Here is a 16,980-nt window from a genome sequence, read left to right as displayed (position 1 = left end):
ACCGGCGCATGAAAACGCGCACAAATACACGCATCCTTGGCCGCTAGCTGCACCGAGAATCAACACCGAACCCTTTATAGCAGACGTACGAGTACGTGCTTTCTGCTTCGCTTACTGTATCGGTATATTGTTCTTAGAAATTGCACCGTTTTCATATTCAATATTCAATCGAATTCCTTTCTAATTTGTATCTCCATAAATTTATCCCTGTCCGGTTTATTTTCAAGAACGATCAGTATATATGCATATATACGTCATACGCATTTAAGTCTCGTTTGTGAATTTTTCGTTTTATTTTCATAGTAATCTTCGCATGAGTTTCTTAAATATTTTTATTCTAACGGAACCGACTTGTTTTCGTTTTGTTTTTTTGAAATTGATAACTGAAAGAGGAGACTAATATGTACCTTAAAATAACGTTGGTCATTTGCATATATATTGTTTGAAAGTTGAATGTTATAAATAAATATAAACAATTATGTAATTTTCCAATTATTTGTGAAAAAATAATTTACTAGTTATCCCTAAAGAATGGCTTAAGATTGAAAGACATAAATAAAGTATACATATAATTGTCTCTCAACATTTTCTATGCAAAGTGATTTTAAGATATTTTACGTTTGCAGAGATATATCGTGTATTGTACGTTAAGAAACGAGAAAATTAATTGAGTATCCTCGATTTGCGGTTAATTTGGAAAAAAATTAGATTATATGTATTAGTTTTGATCAGCTATTGTAACAGTTATTAATCGATCTTGCTTGAATTATCGATTATAACCTTATGACAAATCTTTAACATTACATACGTTAAATAGTTCTTAAATATTCAGTTAAAAATATATTTAGATATAATGAAATTGCGAGATTCATTTAAATACGTTGGAGCATTTCATTTTTTTCCTCAATACAATGATACAATTCTTAAGTAAACCTTCTTCGCAAGAGGTCATTTAAAGTATCAACAGTTCACGTCTGTACGAAGGAAAGCGAAGCTGCCTTTTTTGACACATATCAGCTGATGCATCAATACACTGATACCATTATAAAAAACATTTGTCAGGCATTCGTATACCGGATTTATGGTTTTCTTTCTAAAAATACTGTACTTTTTAACGCAAGTAACATATATTACAGTACATATAGCATATGCTCTTTCTCTTTTTTTCCCTTTAAATGTTTCTTTTTTCATCTGATCTTCAGCAACAAGATGTATCCTAACCTTATATTATGCCATACAAAGTAATTATCCCTTCAGGAAAGACCTATGCAAAGTTTTTCAGTGTATAACCTTCGTAAAGATTTATTGAAAAGTTATACTGCTATAATGGTTTCATTTATATAAATGTTCTGAATAAATAATGTATTTCAAATATCTTCGATTAACGACTGGTAGAGCTTTAACATGTACAAAAAGAAGTCTATTGTATAGTACCAATTATAGAACATTTTCGATTCAATGTAAAAAGCTTGAAAGAAGATGGCAGGGTTTGAAATTTCAAATATCAAATTTTCATACAACTCAAAGATTAAATTGTCCTGCACCATTAATTCTGTGCTTTGGATCATGCTATTGTGGTCATTTTGTAAGAAAATGGTGGTTGAAACAAACTATAGAACAACAGCAAAAATATATAAGGTGGTTTAAGCGAAGGAAATATACTATTTATGGTATACTATCTATCACTTATAAGTATTTAAAATAACATAAGAAATATATGTTATATGTATTTCTAGGTTCTTTGGGATTTCTATCTTTCATTTTGTTTGTTTATTGCTTGACACATTTGAAGGAAGATCCAGTAAGAAAGAAACTACGTTTAATTTTAGTTGATCAAGCTCGACAAATTGAAAGTTCTAAAATTTTATTTCAAGTATGTACTTAAACAAAAATTTGGGTGAACTGAAAGTAATGGCAGTATTTCACATAGTCACAAATTTATATAGGTAATAGTGCAAAATCAGAAAAACGTGGTACCATTACATGATCCCAAATATAAAATAATTGCCACAGCACTAAAGCGGTTGATGAACTCTAATAAAAATTTATTTAAAGACACTGATTGGACTATTACTATAATCCATCGTATATTTAATAATATAGCATCATTTCCTAATGTTCTAATCTTACCAGTATGTAGATCATCTACATATATAAAAAAGTGAAATAAAATTTTACTCTACATAATAAAAATTACATTTTATTTTAAATGTTTTAGGATAGAAATATCATTGTAATTATTGACATCTTCAACTTTATTAAAAGCTATGATCAACTAACATTTATTTTAGCCCATGAAATATCACATAATATGCTTCTTCATGCAGTGAGTTATAATTATTTTGTAAATGACGTTTTTAATATTTCATAATTAATATTTCATAAAAGAAGAAAATGCTAATCCAGGAAATAATAATTAATGATAATATAATTGTTTCTAGTCAGAAATATTGTCTTTTGGAGTGATAAATTACGTTGCAACTATTGTATTTTCATTTCTAATTTGGGTATTTTATGAAAGTAGAGCAGCAGCTACACTTTGTTTAACTATGTATACATTGTTTGGTGCCATTTTTTCTTGGTACAAAAGAAAATCTGAAACTGAGGCTGATGAAGTTGGACTTGAATTAGCTGCAAAAGTGTGCAATTTTTATTTAATATAGCTTTAGAATTTTGATAACTTGCAATTAGTCCTAATAATGTTTCTTATGTTTTTAGAGTTGTATTGACCCTAGAGAAGTTTTAGTATTCTGGGAGATGATGAAAAAATTTGAAGAGCTTACACATCAGGATAAATTTCAAATACCATTATTTATGAATCACCCTACTTTAGATAAGAGAGAAAAGAGAACTATCCAACTAATGCCTACAGCTTTGGAATTAAGGAAACAATCCAAAGTATACTTACAATCTTTGATTATTTAAAAGTATAAATGTCATTATAGAAATATATAAGTAGAAATATATAAGTAAGAAATATATAAGTAGAAATATAATACATTAGAAATAAGTTGTAAATATGTTTTATATATGTAGTGTCCTAAATTACCAGCGGAGGACCCACGAGATCGTTTACCATATTACATGAAGGATATCGAAAAACACATGCTAAAAAATTCAAAAATTTTAGGTATGCGATTTTAAATGCAGCTACAGATTCTTTTTATATATCCTTGTAATACGACGATGAGTTTGATGAAATAAATGATTCATTAGTCACAGTTAAATTGTATTATGATGACACATATCTCAACGATTGTATTATCATTTGTCTTCCTGTGCTTGAATAAAAATTTGCGATAGTTTTATACTTTTTTCCGACGAGCACGTAAAGTTTGAATTCGCCACGATGGTTTACAGAATATTTGTTATAGAAATATTCCTCTTGTTCGTTGGAACAGTGTATGGATATAATATAGACATAGATTTTCCTATTATTTATTCTTATAACGTTAATAATTATTTCGGTTACACTGTACGTTTATACTACGAACCGGACACTGATACACCCTGGTAACGTATATTATTCCTTGTATGTGAAATATCGATCAATTTGTTCTCTTAGATCGTATTTAATTTTTATATAATAATTACGAAAGGTTGATAGTTGGGGCACCGAAAGGAAATTATTCCTCGCCTTCTATACAGAGATTTCCGTACCTGATCGAACCTGGTGTTGTGTTCCGGTGTGCGATTAAAAATAGCAAATGTCAATTAATCAAGCCAGAAAAGATTGAGAACGAAAAAGGATACGAAACGCGGTTCGCAATGAACATACTTATACGGAAACAATTTGGTTGGTTTGGGAGTGCCATTTCTGTAGACGAAATAAATGGGATTCTGACAGTAAGTGGAATGTTAATAACAATTTCGTGATATTAAATACAATTTTTAATGACATTTTAATCATAGGTGTGCGCACCGCGGACAATTGTAGTGATTTCAAAACCATTCACAAATATTAATTTCGAAACTTTGCAAGGCATGTGTTACAGTGGGAAAGTTTCTTCGGACGTGTTGTCAATCGAAGACAAGAATCTTATGTCCTATAGTATGTAATTAATTATTAAAATTATGATTAATATTATAACGTATGTATTAAATAATTATATCATTTCGATCGATTAGGTTTCGATTCGAAATTTTGGTACAATCCGCTTCATGGCTTTTCTGTTCATTATGCTTCAATGAAGGTATATAAATATTATTTTTGACTGTTATATTCTTTTATATCATATAGTAACGTTTTTATAATAAAATCTAGCAAACCAAAGGCAACGAAGGCAAAAGAGAGAGAAAAATAAATCGCATCGTAGGGAAGCCAAAACACGAAGATTATGGCACCGTGGATGTAGTATATTTAAATGAAACGATGTCCATAGAGTTGTCGTTTCTTGACAATTTATCTCAGTTTGGTATGCCCTTTATACCGACAAACTTATTTTTATGATTAGTATGCAACGATATACATTTACAGGATACAGCGTTGAATCTGGTTACTTCTTCAAAAAAGATCAATTACTCTTCGCCAGTGGAGCTCCCGGGTGGCACTATGTTGGCACGGTAATTAACAATATCTCGAAATTATATCAAATTAAAGATTTTCGATGAACAATTTCTTTCTCTAGGTAATAATAGTCAACCCGGAGTCGCGCGAGTTCGTTACAAAGCTAGATGGAACTCATATTGGCGAATTTTTTGGAGCCAGTTTGGCCGTAGGGGATTTAAACAATGACGGTTTAGATGATCTTCTAATTGGAGCACCTCTTTGGGGAGAAGATAACGGCAGAGTCTATGTATTTGTCGGTACATCCAAAGTAAGAAGTATTTCGCGCTGAAAATATATTGTCTCGCAGTATATCGTACTGCATAGTGCAGAGCTCTGGCGTAGGTACTTTATGTATTTCTTGCAGGGACAATTTGAAATGACTCAAATATTATACGGGACCGCAGAAGGAGGTCATTTTGGATATGCCATAGCTAGCGGTGATTTGGATGCCGATGGATTCGATGGTAATCCGAATCCATTTATATCAAATGGCGTAGGTTTTTATAGAATTTGTTTTCTTATTGCAATAGATATTATTGTGGGATCACCTTGGGAGAATGACGGCGTGATCTATGTATTTAACGGCGGTTCAGATTATCTGGAAGTGTCGGAGCGAATCGAAGCTGCAAAATTTTTACGGCGTCCTTCGCAGAAAATACAGAGATTTGGATTTTCAATATCGAAACCGGTTGATATCGATGCAAATGGGTTGGTAAAACTCACCATGCGATATTTAAATCTATTTGATCAGTACCCGGTCCAATAATCTTCTACGCGCAGATATTTGGATATCGCAGTTGGAGCATACAAATCAGGACACGCTATAATACTACGTAGTAAACCAGTAACAAAAACACAACTTTTAATTGAGACTGTACCTAATACTTTACAAAGAGACGCTAGGCAATTCTTAGTTAAAATATGCCCGCTATACTTTGTACGTAATGTACGTTATAATAGTGAGCAAGGTACATGTATGTAATTATGTAAATCTTTACATACGGTTAAAGCTGTTTATATTTTTCAGTGAATCATAATTCATTTCTAGCTATAAAATCTAAGGTTACAGTTACTATAGACGAACGTTACCAGCGAACTCAACAAACAATTTTGGAGTTGAAATCTTCTAACTTGACGTCAAATGTTTGCCTATCTGCTCAAGTTAATATTTCGGTAATATTAAACATATTTTTGTGTCAATTTTATATCAACTTATGGTTTATTTAATATGATATTTCCTAGAGAAACATACGAGATTTTATCGAGCCGATTAGTATTTTTGCGAAACATGATTTTTTATATGATAATACGTCGAGTAATTTTTGCAAATACTGTCTTGTTGAAAAGCGAAACAATAAATTACAAACTGCTCAAGCCTTCCTTCCTTTCAACATCGGTTGTGGAGAAGATAAAGTTTGTAATTCTAATATATCCGCTACTGCAAAATTTTATAATATACAATACAACGATACGTGGGTTATTGGTTCGAGCGATATAAGTTTAGAAATCAGTTTGAAAAACTATGGAGAACCTGCGTACCTTACCATACTTGAGTTCACATTACCCGAGAGAATAATGTTACGTAGCATTTTACCCTTTTGTCAAGAAGATAACTCGAAAGAAAATTTGATAGTAATCTGTGATACGGGAAACCCCATTTGGAACGGAGAAGAGGTACTTTGAACATTTTCTTACAAATCGTATTGCTAATGTATGATAATAAAAATTTAATGCTTTTTTTTTTTTATAGAGAAGTGTTAAATTAAACTTGGATATGAGACACTTAATTAATGGATCGCTGTATGACCATAATAAATTATATTTTTACGCAATCATAAAAACTCGTAGTATAAATCATGGAACGACGAACATAAGCAAAACTCTTAATTTAGTAAACGAGGTTTCTCTATCTCTGCATGGGTTCGTATTATTTAGATATATTTGTCTTGTAGCAAATAATGCATTTGTTTTGACTAATATTATTTTTCAGCAAAGCAAATGAAGAAGCCTACTATTTAACTACTTTAAACGAAAGTTCTTCAAATATTACTTTTCAACATACTTATCAAGTGTATAAACTTGGAGCATCGCCTATAGAAGATGCACAACTTGCTGTTAAAGTGCCATTAGCTACTGAAGACTCAACAACTTTGATATACATGTACAAACCTCAAGTAAGAATCTATGGACTCTCTTTCTTGTAGATATAAATTGTCGATGAAATATGTTTTTAGCTATACATATCAGGGGAACTTTTTGAATGCTCTTCCGAGAGTACTTTAGTGGATAGTCAATTAGGTGAAGTTCAAGAGGAATCATTCTTAGATAAATTTGATATACACAAAAGAAACGTAGAGGCTTCAGCCGTATACCTAAGTGACGCGAAGAATGTTCAAACTTCAGAAACGTTGAACAAAAATTTGACAGATAATATTATTTATATAAATTGTTCAACACCTGACATAGCTTGTACGACCATCGTATGCAGTTTAAATACGCTGAAAACGTTACAAGATGTTGGAAAGTTGGTGATTAAATTTTTATTAAATATCGATAAATTTAAAGGTAATCACTTATATTGCTTCTTCATACATATATTATAACATACGGTTACATGTTTCATTCGTTTACGCTTTTTTCGATATCTTAAGCCAACTTTAGGAATAAAAGAGCCGTTGTCAAATTTACCACCGAGGTGAACGTAGAAATCATAAAACCAGATGAAAGGCTAGATATCAATGGAACCCGGTAAATATATTTTACATTTTATTACATATTTTCTAAGTACTTGTATCTATATATTATCTGAAATAATTTAAAAATGATTAAAAATAGTTCCACAATAGAAGTTATGACAATGTTCTATTACACTCCAAAAATGGAAAAGCTACAGCTATGGATTATTATCGTTTCTGTTTTGGTGGGGCTGTTATTATTATGCATTTGTGTCGCAATTTTAAACATGGTAAGATATCTTTTTATTGAACGTGATTATAACATGTTTTATTTAATAACATTTTTCAGTTAGGTTTCTTTAAACGGAAAGGAAAACAGGACTTAACGAAACAAGAAATTGATGAAGTAAGTATTCTATGGCATCCTATGATTTTAGAAGTAAAAATTAATTAACATCTTATTCGTAAGTGATAGAAAGCGGGATCTTGGCGGTGATTGAACCTGAAAATACGTGATATTTAGTGGACGGGAAGTACTTAAAAAATATCAAATACTTCACATTTATTCTGTAAAAACCAAATTTTATTTAATAAATTTCTAATTCTTATTTACATTACATTTATTGCCTCCGATGAAAAACGCCTATATATTATGTATACAAATATCTACTTTTATTAATTACAAGTTACATATTTCCATCTTGTATGTTATGTTCAAGTACCCTAATCTGACAAGTATACATAATGTAAAAATGTATCTTGAACATATACATTAATCAGTTATTTACATATTTTGTTTAATTAAAGATGAAGTTACAAACGCAATAGTTCGCAATGAAATAGCAATAATATTCCCTACTGAATCAATCGATCTCTTACTACATATGTAATGTATATGATAATAAAAATATCTTTTTCACATTTTATGAGTTTCCCTATTTCCTTTTCTACATTTCCTCTCGCTTCCTTTTTGAATGACATTCTTTCTATATAGCAAAAGAAAAAACATTTGATAACGACTAGCAGTACATTGGAACAAATATTTTTCCCGAAGAACTTGCAGTACTGCTACAAATATTCTATCATTTTAATAAGATCTGTACAGAATGTGAGCATAAATTATACTCTCGGTAATATATCAATCATGCTTATTTTATATAATTGTACTAATAATTCTATGTCGTAGAATAATTCTTTCAAACAAACTGCGTTACATCGAATACATTTTGTTCCATTCTTTAGTTTCGTTGTCATACCACTGCGATCAGTTTTATGTGCCAGTATGATTTACTATGTCTTTCAAAAAGACACAAAATTAAGAGCCGGTTATAGCTCCTGTCTGATCGACATCAATACAGCACAAAACTTTCTGTGGGTTCAGTCCACAGCAGTAACTGATACGGTCGAATGCAGTTCAGCCTTTTCAATGTCATGTTGTTTCTTAACATTGCACAAATATTGTGTGACTGTTTGTCGTAGCACATTTTGTTGCATATCGACAAGCTTCGACAAGAAAGATCAAACTTCCTTGTTAGAATTTCAGCTGATCCATCAGAACTATTGTTTTTCGTTCTTTCATCAGTGTCCTTCTTTTTCATTACAAAGGCAATTCGACCATTTTCAGAAATGAATAAATTAAATAGATTACATATCGTGAGGGCTAGTTCATCTCTATCCCCTGGATATGTGTAACATAATAGAGTGATATAGTTTTATTAAACGCGCGTTCTTTACGGATACCAACGAATAATTTATGCTCACGAACTGTAGCTAATCTTTGGATTTGCAGATTTGACAGAAACATATAATAATGGATATAGATGTTAACAATGCATCTATATATAAATTTGCGCAGATTCCGAAAGGTATAAAATTAACGCGGTATTTCAATTCCCAACAACTGATACAAACATTTCATGCTGGTTGATTTGTATCTCTTTTATTATCGATGTTAAATTCTTTTGCTAGAACTATTATTTTATCACAATAACTTTAATATCAAACTGATTAAAGAAATTCGCTACAGAGAGAATAGATTTTTTTCACGCTATGTGACAGATGTTTTCATTATTTAAATGTTCATAAAATTATGTAACATATTTATTATAAATACGAACAACCAGCATGATATGAAGTGAGATGTGATATAATCTTTCTAAGATTATACATTCATGACATTGTAGCCTTATTAAATTTAATGTAAACTAATCTATATCACATACATAATGATGCTCATTTCATTTGATAGTTTAATCAAAGAAAGGCACAAATAATTACATAGTATTATAAAATTGTCTATTTACAAACGTTAGAGTATTATCGCACACGTATTCTAGGATAGACCAAACGTATCAGATATAGATTACTTGAATCATAATATAAAATGTGCATCATTATATACATACGAAATATGATTCGTAATTGAACTAGCAGTGCGAGAAATCTAAGTATTATTTGTGTTTCTCATAATGAACACAATGCTCATGTTCGATATAATTCCAAAAGTGAATTACAATTGTATGTTGTAAATAATTATAGGAAATTAAAATCTGAAGTTTGGAATATTGTATTGCTGTACGAAACTTCAGACATACAAAAATGAAAGTCAAAATCAATTGTATCGCACACTAGTATCAACATCCCCTGAAATTTTTTAAAGCTAAAAATCATGACTAAATTTTAACTTACGAGAGACAACTACTCTTAAAATAAAAATAATATACATCTTGTATTCTTTAATGATAAAAGCATTATGCATTTCATTGACATAAAAAGAAGATTGCTGTTAAATACAATACTTCGTGGAAAAAATTATTGGCTGCTTTCAGTATTTTACAACAATCTTCTTTTTATTCGCTATAAAGACAATAAACGCATAAGACTTTAAGCAGTAATTTCTTATAATTATAAAGTAAGAAAAAAAAGTCAATGTCCATTTGTAACACATAATGAATACGATTAAAATTAACTCCTTATTTTTGATGAGAAAAGAAAAAGAACTAATATCTAGGAAAACTGCACCTTTACACTGATTACGATACAAATCTATCATGTACTGTAAAGACACATGCAGCAGAAAAGAATAACGAATAAAATTGAAATTTCTCTAAGTCTTACTTTTCCACGTATTATATTCTTATTTATTAAATGCTTCCGCTGGTACTTGTCCCCGCTTGTAAAATTCTTGAAACGCTGACAGCGCATTGTCATAATTCCATGATACTTCTTGTAAACACTTTAAACTCCATTCCAAGTTCATGTTTGTTTGTTGGCTGAGCGTCATCGTCATTTGTTGTTTTACGTCTTCGGGCAACTGAACTGTTAATGATTGTTCATTGCCGCTAATCGAAGGAGTCTGTGATCCTGGATTTGGTATTTGCGCTTGTGGTTGACTACACAATTGTTTTAATTGCGCGTCTGTCGGTTGACTGATATGTAATTGTTCATTTCGAATACAGTAACCATTTCCTTCCGGCACTATTATAAAGGTTCGGTTAAAGTAACGAATAGGCTGTTCTTTCTTGTCAAGCTCTTTGAACAGTCCAGTGACTGTAATCAACATTATTCCATCCTAGAAATATAAAGTTGCTGTATAACACAATGAATAGGTTGCACATTTCGTTTTTGTTTACAAAGAAATAAGATCTTACTGTTATCGGGTTGATGTCCATTGTGAATGTATTTAGATAATGCGAAGTTCGTGGCATTTCGGAAATAAATGAAACTACAGGCAAACGACCATGTTTTAATAACTTCTGCCTTCTGTTTGTATCGTTTGTTCTGTACAGGTTTCTATTGTCCATTAGGTTCTTGTTTTCCATTAGGTTTCTATTTTCCATTAGGTATCCATTTAATCTGTAATATCCCGTTTATTAGATTATTTATTTATTATTATTAAAATATATGTCGTTTATTTCTGAGTTAATCTGTATGCAGAAACTTACTTGTTAGTATAGTGAGGAGGATAAGACACAGTCATGCTAAAACACGCATGTTCGACATACGCATCTAGCAATGGTTGACGATTCTCACTATCAAATATGAGGAAGTATTGCTGTAGAAATTGACTAGCAATTTCTTGTGCTTTTGCATTTGCAACAAACATCCTCTGAGAAGGGGGTATTTTGTTTCCTTCGTCCACTACATCGAATAAGATTGGCTTCGGGAGATCCATACCATCCTTATAAAATATAAAAAGCAGTTATTTCTGATTTCATTCATTTTATGAAGTATAGTGATTGATAATACGATTATCGTTTATTACTTACCAGTCGCAGGAGTTTGGGGAACCTCCTCCGCACGTCGCTGTTGTCAGGACAGAAAAGCCGGAAGCCCGGAAGCTCCAAGTTAATCGTAATAACAGAAATATTTGCCTTATTAATGTAAGGGTTTAATTTAATGGAACGAATGCAGAAATAATTTGGAATTTTTAAGAACTACTTATTACTTCATTTCAAATAATTTAAAAATATGATAGATATTCTAATAAATAAATAGGTTGATATTTTTAGTGTATATACTGTTAATTGTAGGTATTAATTAAAATTTGTAAACAGTGTCAATTCAACTCAGATTTGGAAAATACATGATCGTGAAAGGGAAGATCGTATTGAAATACTACATTACCTGATGTAGTCATTTTGTCGAGATTTATACTTGTTGCATATAGGATTCCCTGCCAATTTAAGCTCTTCCAACTTCAGATCTTTGATAATATCCAGTTGATTAATATCCTTTATCTACAAAACGTTAATTATATATTGAATCAATCACTATGATATAAACGATAAAATACTCATAGCTTATATCAGCTTAAATTACATACCCTGTTATCTCCAATATACAATATCTTTAACTTTAGAAATTTTCTATTCAGGATATTTAAATATTGGAGTGTCTGCAACTTATTTCCATCCAAATTTAATGCCTCCAAATCTGGTATGTATTCTGATACAATGTCCAACACTGTTTTTAATATTGAAGGTTGGAACAATGCACAAAAGTAGTCAGAAACAAGATCTGTAACAATCAAAATTACTACAATATTCCGTACAAGAAATTTATGTGTAAAATATTACTTTAAATTTTTCTAACCTGGATCTCTGTGAAACCTTGACAAGTCTAATGCATTTGTAGCTTGCATATATCGTTTAGACATGGCTTGTTTCAATCTTTCTTTGAGCTTGGCATCAATTTCACATTGAGGAAATGGTGATTTGGAGACTCTTACTAATAATTTGTATCCATCAGTAGTTGTAATTTTACGATCACAATCAAGTAACGCAACGGCTATTTTCTCATCATCTACGTAAAAATTGGCTTCATTTCCAAAAACCCGGTACTGTTGACAAATTTTTATATTTTGTACAGAGTTCACACTTTGTAATTATTTTATTTGTAATTATATAATATAATTGAAATGTTTCATATTTACCATTATTGGAAGAAAAGTTTCTGGTGCTATATAACTAAGAAGATTATTTATTATATAATCTTTATCATATTTCTGCCCATATGGTATCTGTAATCAAAAATGATTTTTATGATTAAAACTAAAACTAAACCGAACATTAAAATTTATTTCCTTATACTTATTATATACTTACAGTAATTTTATACCAATTGGTTTCTCCCATAGGAAATCGCTTAGGTCTAGGAACTAAACTAGTCCTATATCTTCTATGAGGCACAGGGCTATTTCTTCCACGTTGCGTCCTTCTATTTCTTCCTGTTATAATAACTTGCCGATTGTTATTATTATTATTGGAACTTGTTGCCATTTGTACATCTTCGTCTAAGCATGCTAATGTTAGACTTCTAGGCACATCCCTTGTTGGTCTTGCTTGCGTTTTGAATGATACTCTAGGCCTATTACCAAGGTAGGAACCTCTATCATTTCTGGGTACACGGTCATCGTGCCCTGTGTAAAGCAAAAAATTAATGTAGACGCGACCAATTTCACCTACCTTTATCACCTAAGAATAATGATGAAAAATATACCGAAATAGTGTTTATCGTCAAAATTTCCAGATCTTCCACCTCGGCCACCCCATTGCGATTTGTTGGATTTTTTTGGCATCTTTCACAAATTAAGCAACGCAAAACCACAAAAGATCAGAAACAAAGTGCAACGCCCATTGCAAGTTTCGATAGTTATAGAAACATTAAGGCATAAATAATTCTCTTGTGCACTTAATCAAATTATATATATTATATTTATAGCAACAACACTGATAATATGTTGGTAAAAATGGCAATAGTTCAACTGATTTTGCACTGTACTTGATCTGTACTTAACAAAGAGCAGAACTACACTGTGCTTCAGGATACCGCCTGCACACGACTCAGCGTCATTACCAGAAAGCGGAAAGGAAATGGCCAGTCAGCAAGGAAGGTAGGGGGTTAGCAGGAAAGGTGGGGGGTCAGCAAGGAAGGTACTTCCGGTCAATGGTAAAATCCAAAATATTAAATTATATTATTAAAATTAAATATTATTAAAAGATAATTGTCATATAGTATGTAATTGTAGTACAAAGGAATCAGTTAATTTTTCTTGAATTTATGACTATCTCGTTTGTCATAAAAATTCGGAGAATTTCAAGTTGGGTTGTTACCAATCAAATGCGGAAGTACTCTGCTTGTATCTGCAAAATTTGAAATTGAATGGTTTAATGAAATTAACAAGTCGCTTAGAAATGAGCAAAAACTTGAACGAAATAACCTTCAAAACAAATAATTATATTTTAATAACTTAATTACAACTTGAGAAAACTTTGAATTATAACAATTTTTGCACTTTTAGGAAATGCATCTAGACTGAGTTCAGTGTTACAATTCTCCCTTATTTTTCAATCGTTGTTTTCTCTGCTTATATATACGGATTATAAAATTGAAAAAAAGTATTCTATTTATTTATTATTTTATTATATACGGATTATAAAATTAAAAAAAGTATTCTATTTATTTATTATTTTATTATTTATTAAACATAGTCCCTGTCTTCCGGATTTGGACGACTTCCGGTTTACATACATTCTTGCATTACTACATAAATCACCTTAAAGTACACTCATGCTACCTTGTGATATAAAAAAATTCTATTTAATATATATAATAAATAAAATATAATAAAATTCTATTTAAGATCCAATATAAATTTGTGTAATATTTATGTAATAAAGATTGATTTTATTCATGTATATCATATAGCAAAGCGAGTGATTTGTCTTAGCGATGTATTATTCTATGGCAATAAAGGTAAGTATGAAAATTGGCGAATAATTATAATTATAATTGATAAATAATTTTGTTACATTTGTTACATACATTTTTGTTGCATTTAATCAATAAATTTGTTACTAAATTCATTACATTTCATACACAATTCATACACAATTTATTTTTACCGTGCCAATATCTACACTATGTGGCGCCACTTAACAGCGCACATATTCTACGGGTAGTTTCACATAGATGGCGATATTAAGGTATATATTACAATCAGGTTCATATTTTACGTTGGTATTGGTAATAGATAATTAAACAGAAAATACTAGGTTGGTAGTACTGAACAGTTTTGCACGCAATTTATAGCGCAGTATATATTTTGAAGTGAAAAATTAGATTATCGATATACTAATTTTTATTGTAAACATAATAGAGTATTGAGTATTAAACATAAAAAATGGTAAATAACATTTTATCTATAAAATATTACATTTCTTATAAAATATGTTAAACGTGTATTTAGGTTATGTTTTTAAATTTTGATATTGCAATGATTTTGTTTAACTTATACGCCAAAACATAAAGTTATTTTTCAACTTATTTGAAATGTACAGGGAAAAAATAAGAGGACGCGAAAAGTTGTTATGCAAAGATTTGCACAAATGAAAAGAATGATAAGCCTGACAGATTCAAGAATGTAAGTCAATTTTATTATCAGTCACAAAGTAAAAAAGTGTTACTATGTAGAACCACCTACACAATGCATATTTACGATTTGTAGAAAACCAGAGCATCGTGCACCACCAAGAAAAGTTAAAAAAGAAAATCCAACTGAAATTAAAATAACAGAAGCGTAAGTATTCTTGTATGTGCTGTAATATTTTCATAATATTAGATTATAAAATTATACCATTATGATGTTATTATAGTCCCCAGCAGTCCTCTGCATTGTTTTTCCAATATAACACACAACTAGGACCTCCTTATCATATTTTGGTAGATACAAATTTTATAAATTTCTCTATTAAAAATAAATTAGATATCATAGAAAATATGATGGAATGCCTTTATGCTAAATGTATTCCATATATAACGGATTGTGTGTTGGGTGAAATGGAAAAATTGGGCCAAAAGTATAAAATAGCTTTAAGGATTATGAAAGATCCTAGATTTGAAAGGTTAAACTGTATGCACAAAGGCACGTATGCGGATGACTGTATCGTCAATAGAGTAACTCAAGTGAGTATAATTTGTTCCAAAATCAAAGGTCTACCTAACAGTACTTATAATTTATAGTAATTATAATACTGCAATTTTTTAGCATAAATGCTACATTGTGGCAACTAACGACAAAGATCTAAAGAGGAGAATACGAAAAATACCTGGTGTACCTATAATGTACGTCGCTCAGCATAGATACACCATAGAAAGAATGCCGGATGCGTATGGAGCACCTAAAAAATAAACACACTTTTTTTATTGTATAAATTTATGTAATAAATCTTGTACATCTTACTCTCTAATAATCTTCATTAACGAATAAATCGTTGACGAAACGATTTCTTTACATAAAAAAGAAATTTCTTCCCTGCTTTTCTTTATTGCTTTTTTCTCTTCCATTCGAAGGTAGTCCAGAAGCGACCGACAATCGACACATTTTGTGCGGTTGTCCAACGGTCGAAGATAAACAGAAGAGAACATGTTACAGTTATTGTTCGGTGAAACAATGAAGCTGTTGCATGTAACGCCCACGTGACACACCGCAACTCGATAGAATTTTACTGTTTTGTGAATGATGCTGCCCCGTATATGGTAGCAACGCAAAATAATGTTAGACAAGTGGGCGCAAAAGACCATTTCGAGTGAGGAACGATCTGCGGTAAATTTACACGGGCGTGACTCGCAAAATAAGTTGTCAAGAAGTTTGCAACGATCCACTTTCGCACTCGGCCAAGATATCGCGATTCGGCAAAGACCGTGTTGGCGATCGTAACGCTTACCTACGCGGAAAGCGATCACATTTCTGGTCGAATCGTAGCTTTCTCGACGAAGATCCATCGTGTACCATCGCGGATCTACCGATAAGATTTACGAAGTACGCTTTGGTGGATGCGCGTTACCGTGATCAAGCGATCTATCTTGTACAATTATATTGGTAAATCGGCCTGCAGGAAAGTACGTTCCCTACGTGTGTTCGGAAAATGATACCAAGTTGAGATACTTGCAAGATAAGAATACCTAATATACCGGTTGTTGAGGGCCGCGGATGATTTAACGTCGAACGGAAGATTTCAAGAATAACGGCGATTATTTCGCTTTCTATTAAATTTATCACGTTCATTTATGGGAAGCGTGTCGCGGATAAATCACCCTTTGTGCCGAGATTAGTTATTCCTACCGCGAGTCATCTTGGCTGACTTTTCACAGTTATTACTACTTGTTTACCGCGACTTCTACTTCCATTCAAAACTCGCATCCAATTAATCAAAGTTACGTTCGAGAAAATCGTTTTTAACGTTGCAGTTCTTC

At 31.3% G+C, this 16,980-nt stretch overlaps 3 protein-coding genes across 4 annotated transcripts; 2 read left to right on the top strand and 1 right to left on the bottom strand.

Annotated features, from left to right (window-relative positions):
* Positions 1 to 103: 103 nt before the first annotated feature.
* LOC117158470 (integrin alpha-PS5) lies at positions 104 to 7,832 on the top strand. The gene is made up of 24 exons (XM_076619834.1): positions 104 to 1,670; positions 1,737 to 1,873; positions 1,947 to 2,132; positions 2,219 to 2,326; positions 2,442 to 2,639; positions 2,719 to 2,898; positions 3,037 to 3,130; positions 3,608 to 3,846; positions 3,913 to 4,051; positions 4,129 to 4,193; positions 4,265 to 4,415; positions 4,478 to 4,563; positions 4,629 to 4,817; positions 4,914 to 5,013; positions 5,080 to 5,257; positions 5,330 to 5,523; positions 5,598 to 5,722; positions 5,792 to 6,223; positions 6,300 to 6,469; positions 6,540 to 6,723; positions 6,784 to 7,114; positions 7,201 to 7,297; positions 7,385 to 7,514; positions 7,574 to 7,832. Exons 1-24 carry the CDS (start codon positions 1,361 to 1,363, stop codon positions 7,676 to 7,678), a joined length of 4,128 nt encoding a protein of 1,375 aa, XP_076475949.1. The 5' UTR covers positions 104 to 1,360; the 3' UTR covers positions 7,679 to 7,832.
* On the bottom strand, positions 7,786 to 13,577 carry LOC117158606 (nuclear RNA export factor 1). The gene is made up of 10 exons (XM_033337693.2): positions 13,225 to 13,577; positions 12,831 to 13,144; positions 12,659 to 12,745; positions 12,319 to 12,565; positions 12,050 to 12,243; positions 11,851 to 11,963; positions 11,493 to 11,529; positions 11,169 to 11,404; positions 10,875 to 11,079; positions 7,786 to 10,795 (listed from the first exon to the last, which is right to left on the bottom strand). Exons 1-10 carry the CDS (start codon positions 13,301 to 13,303, stop codon positions 10,361 to 10,363), a joined length of 1,947 nt encoding a protein of 648 aa, XP_033193584.1. The 5' UTR covers positions 13,304 to 13,577; the 3' UTR covers positions 7,786 to 10,360.
* A 791-nt stretch (positions 13,578 to 14,368) lies between these two features.
* Positions 14,369 to 15,966, top strand: Bka (FCF1 rRNA-processing protein Bka). Of its 2 annotated transcripts, none has more exons than XM_076620309.1 (5): positions 14,369 to 14,481; positions 15,066 to 15,148; positions 15,233 to 15,304; positions 15,381 to 15,690; positions 15,773 to 15,966. In XM_076620309.1, the coding sequence occupies exons 1-5, from the start codon at positions 14,458 to 14,460 to the stop codon at positions 15,914 to 15,916; spliced, it is 633 nt and encodes a 210-aa protein (XP_076476424.1). In that variant the 5' UTR covers positions 14,369 to 14,457; the 3' UTR covers positions 15,917 to 15,966. The 2 variants fall into 2 exon arrangements, with proteins under 2 accessions (XP_076476424.1, XP_033183880.1); XM_033327989.2 differs by lacking the exon at positions 14,369 to 14,481 and adding an exon at positions 14,755 to 14,911.
* Positions 15,967 to 16,980: the final 1,014 nt, after the last annotated feature.

Source organism: Bombus vancouverensis, chromosome 7 (genome assembly GCF_051014615.1).
Source record: "Bombus vancouverensis nearcticus chromosome 7, iyBomVanc1_principal, whole genome shotgun sequence".
NCBI lineage: Eukaryota > Metazoa > Arthropoda > Insecta > Hymenoptera > Apidae > Bombus > Bombus vancouverensis.
This window is presented reverse-complemented; position numbering and strand designations above follow the sequence as displayed.